Raw genomic sequence first — 4,787 nt, 5'->3', positions numbered from 1 at the left:
TTTTTTTTTTTGGTTTTTCGAGACAGGGTTTCTCTGTGGCTTTGGAGCCTGTCCTGGAACTAGCTCTTGTAGACCAGGCTGGTCTCGAACTCACAGAGATCCGCCTGCCTCTGCCTCCCGAGTGCTGGGATTAAAGGCGCCCTAGCATATTTAGTTCTCTCTCTCTCTCTCTCTCTCTCTCTCTCTCTCTCTCTCTCTCTCTCTCTCTCTCTCTCTCTCTCTCTCTCTCCCTCCCTCTGTCTCCTTCTCTCCCTCTGTCTCCTTCTCTCCCTCTCCCCTCCCTCCTTCCCTCTCTCCTTTCATTTGTAGCCTTGGCTACCTGTAGCCCATGCTGGCCTTGCACCTTGCACTCATAGAGCTCCTCCACTGGCTTCTGCCTCCTGCATTGATTTGTTCGTTTTTGAGGCTGTTGCGATTGGTACTGGCTTCCTTTGCACAATGAGTTGTTGGTGCATAGAAAAGCCCCTGATTTGTTGTTGATTTTGTGTCTTCCTCCTTTGTGAGTTTCAGGTCTTGAACGTGTAGGGGGGCATCACTTGAAAACAGGAAATTTGATTTCTTTTTTAATTTGTATCTTTTTATTTCTTCCTCTTGACTAAGCAGGAACTGTTTTCAAGGGTGAACTGGTTTTCGTGTGTGCATGTGTGTGTATGTAAAATAAGAAAAAAAAGTCTTTGTGTATTTTTAGTGTCTTTGCCTCCTGAGATGTTACAGGCACACAAAGAGTGACATTTTTACTTCCAAATCAAAGAAGCCTGGTATATCTGTGTGTTGGGTGGGAGACAAAAGGGCTGGCAGTTCTTGCGTTGGTGAATAGTGTCAGGGCAGGAGAGCATTGGCAGAAACTGGGCTCTCCAGCTGAAATATTTTCTTGCTTTCTCAGATGCAGCCAGGTTTTCCCCCCTGCCTTTTTCACCTCCCAGAATGATTCGTGCTTGAGATTACAGTCCCGAATGGTTTACCTAAGTTCACTCCCCTTTCTGAGATCAGGAAGTCCAAAGGTGAGTGACAGAAGCACCTGGTGCTCTCTCCTCTGCATAGGTTTAAGAGGAGCCTGGATGCGCTCTTTGGATGTCTGGTGAACATCAGCAAATACATACTGGAAGGTAAGGAGGGAAGGGCTGCAGTGTTAATATTTATCCACACAGAACCAAGCTAGCCTTCAGTCCACAGACTCACAGCGTTGGAGAATGCTCCCCTGAGCAGCCAAGAAGCTAGAAAAGGTGGGTGTCCTTCGTTTTCTTTCTTCCTAAATCTTACCCTAAAAAGTTATTACTGAAGAGGATACAATCTTATGTTCACCAAGAGAGGAAACAGAGGAGAGGAACCTGCTGGAAGGATGTGTTATATTTTCAATTTTTTTTTTTTGAGATTTTCTTCCCTTGTAAGTCTGGTTTTCTTTGGTGGTATTCAATACCTTATGTTGTATTTAAAAGGCAAGTATGGTTTGTGCATTAAGCATTAGGCTCAGAGAGAGAAAGACTCAGGAAGGCAGAGTGGAGGGATCTCTCTAGTCTTTTAACCTGTGATATTTGCTAGATACTCAGTTTCTGGTTTTCTGTCATAAAATAAGCCTAGTGATCTAGTTTGTTGTGAAGATTAAATGGCACAGTGTAAATCTCGTTCACAGACAACAGAAAATGATCTGTGTGCACAATCATGCTCACGTCTGTGTAGAGATATATTTTAAACCTGATGTAGAATTTGACTGACTGCTGTTAATGTTTGGATAACACTGAGTTGCTGTATATCCCCCCTCCCCCCGCCTTTTCAAGACAGGGTCTTTTTATGTATCCCAGGCTAGCCTGAAATTCATTATGGTAGATAGGCTTGCCTCAAACTCAGAAATCTGCCTGCCTCTTCCTCTTGAGTGCTAGGATTAAAGGTGTGTGCTGCCTTGTCCGACTATTTAATATTTAAAAATGAAAGGTTAGCCAGATACAAGATCTGAGCATTGAATGATAAATAAAGGGTGAAGGAGTCTTAACACAGAGATTAACAAACAGAAGCAAGTGTTGCCTTTTCAGGAGACTTGAGTTTAGAACCTGACGCTAGAGTCAATTTCATGTTTGTTTCCAAGCCCTGAAATTCTAGACCCCAGATAAAATTTCTCTCTGGGACTTTAAGGGTAGGGAAGAAGGAAAAGGGATGAAGGGTGGGGACTTCCTCCAGCTAATTGCACCTTTAACTCAGAGGGCCTGGCTCTGGCTTCCCTCTCCCCAGAGGTAAGGGGAGAGCCGGTTCTGGTGGCAGTCTGGCTTTTTTAGGGCTATTCTAAGTCTCCCTCAGCAAACGTGGTGGATGGGATCCTTGCCTGATCTTTACTAAGCTGTTTCTCCAGAGAAGCAATCTCTTCTGCCACCAGTTTGGACATTCCTGGGAAGATGTTTAGTTAGTTTTTAATCAGAAGTTCTTTGTTCTGTTCAGCAAGTCCTCCTACCTCCTCTGCTGGGCAAGGCTGGATGGTCCCCCCCTGCGAAGATGATCTCATGTAGGAAGCTCTGTTGGCGCTATCATGTGTGGACCCTGGGCTGCTACATGCTGCTGGCCGTCGTTGCTCTGAAACTGTCCCTCAGACTGAAGTGTGACTTTGATGTCGTGGATCTGAACTCGAAGGAATTTCAAAGCCAGCACTGCAGGGATTTCCTGTACAAGACCCTGAAGCTGCCAGCAAAGAGGCCCATCAACTGTTCCGGGGTCACTCGAGGGGAGCAGAATGCAGTGATCCAGGCTCTGCTGAATAACCTGGAGATTAAGAAGAAGCGGCAGCCCTTCACAGAGGCCGACTACCTTAGCATGACAGCAGACTGTGAGCAATTCAAGACCAAAAGGAAGTTCATACAGTTCTCGCTGAGTAAAGAAGAGGCCGACTTCCCCATTGCGTATTCCATGGTGGTTCACGAGAAGATCGAGAACTTTGAAAGGCTGCTGCGCGCTGTGTACACTCCTCAAAACATATACTGTGTCCACGTGGATCAGAAGTCCCCAGAAACTTTCAAGCAGGCAGTCAGGGCCATTGTGTCGTGCTTCCCAAATGTCTTCATAGCTAGTAAGCTGGTGTCAGTGGTCTATGCTTCCTGGTCTAGGGTGCAGGCTGACCTGAACTGCATGGAAGACTTACTCCAGAGCTCCGTGCCATGGAAATACCTCCTCAACACCTGTGGGACAGACTTTCCCATCAAGACCAATGCTGAGATGGTCCAGGCCCTCAAGCTATTGAATGGGCAGAACAGTATGGAGTCAGAGGTACCACCCCCACATAAAAGGTTCCGCTGGACATATCACTATGAGGTGAAAGACACATTGTACAATACCGGCAAGAGAAAGACCCCTCCGCCTAATAACATAACCATGTTTACTGGGAATGCCTACATGGTGGCTTCTCGAGACTTCATTGAGCATGTATTAAACAACGCCAAAGCCCAACAACTAATCGAATGGGCAAAAGACACCTACAGTCCCGATGAGCACCTTTGGGCCACCCTCCAGCGTGCCTCCTGGATGCCTGGATCAGCTCCCTCGCACCCCAAATTTGACCTCTCAGACATGAGAGCTATTGCAAGGCTAACCAAGTGGCAGGACCATGAGGGAGACATCGAGGACGGGGCGCCCTACACACCTTGTTCAGGAGTCCACCAGCGGGCTGTCTGCATTTATGGGTCTGGGGACCTGCACTGGATACTTCAGAACCATCACCTCTTGGCCAACAAGTTTGACCCAAAGGTGGATGATAATGTTCTTCAGTGTTTAGAGGAATATTTACGTCACAAAGCCATCTACGGGACTGAACTGTGAGACAGACTGCAAGGTGATTGCTGTCCCGTATGGCGGGAAATGCCAGGACTTACTGGGGCAATGTGGGGTAGGCATCTGGGGCCCTGGACTCCATTGCTCGATAGAGTGAGGGGGCTGCTACTGGAGCATGGGTAAGTAGATCTCTGCCAGCTGTGAGCTGCTGCTGGTGAATGTGGCTCTTCTCCAGCCACATTTTCCCCAAGAGCCCCTCTTCGGCTTGCTTCCTCAGAACCAGACCAAGAGCCACTGTCCTTTGGGAGAATAAGGTAGGAACACATGGCCAGGGACTCTAGATTCTGGGTGGAGGTTTCCCGTGAGGCTCTCTCCTGAGACTCTGTTTTAAATATACCTGGGCTTTGTCATGTCGTGGAAAGACCCCTCCCCTTTTGTACTGTTAACTTAAAATAAATAGTATCCAAACCAAAAAGTCCCGTCCCTACAGTGTTATCTGTGAATCCAGAAACAATCTAAACAGATAAAAGGGTGGGGCTTTTCTCGTGTGTTGAGGACGGTCTCAAGCGGCCGGCAGGAAAGTCTCCACGGCAAGCCGTGGAGATGGCAAACGGAATCACAGAGCTAATTCTCTCATTATAGAAAGCCTTCCTGATTTTGTTTACATTGGCACATCCTGACTTTTCCATAAGGGGAAGGACAGTGATTTAACTTGCTTGACCACTATGTCTTTAGGAGAAATGCATGGTAGCGTCACGGCCAAGGCTGACCACCCTGTACCAGCGGCCTTTTCACTGGAGCGCATTTTGGTAGGGGAGAGGCTGCCCTGTTAATGATTAGGCTGGGAAGTGAAAGTAAACTCTGTCTTGCTAAACCAAGATGCCTGAGTATTCTGTGTTTAAACCTCTTGAATCAAAGCTGTTTTGTTTCATGATGGGAGCATCAGGTTCACTGTGCACCATTCTGTCGATCATGCATTTCCTTGTGGGGACACAGGAATGTGTGTAAATATACATGTATACATGCTGAAGTATGTAAAT

At 47.0% G+C, this 4,787-nt stretch overlaps 1 protein-coding gene across 1 annotated transcript; it reads left to right on the top strand.

Moving 5' to 3' along the window:
* Nucleotides 1-1,115: 1,115 nt before the first annotated feature.
* Nucleotides 1,116-4,252, top strand: Gcnt3 (glucosaminyl (N-acetyl) transferase 3, mucin type). Its single transcript, XM_038324078.1, has 2 exons — nt 1,116-1,223; nt 2,428-4,252. Exon 2 carries the CDS (start codon nt 2,482-2,484, stop codon nt 3,793-3,795), a length of 1,314 nt encoding a protein of 437 aa, XP_038180006.1. The 5' UTR covers nt 1,116-1,223; nt 2,428-2,481; the 3' UTR covers nt 3,796-4,252.
* Nucleotides 4,253-4,787: the final 535 nt, after the last annotated feature.

Source organism: Arvicola amphibius, chromosome 3 (genome assembly GCF_903992535.2).
Source record: "Arvicola amphibius chromosome 3, mArvAmp1.2, whole genome shotgun sequence".
NCBI classification, from domain to species: domain Eukaryota; kingdom Metazoa; phylum Chordata; class Mammalia; order Rodentia; family Cricetidae; genus Arvicola; species Arvicola amphibius.
This window is presented reverse-complemented; position numbering and strand designations above follow the sequence as displayed.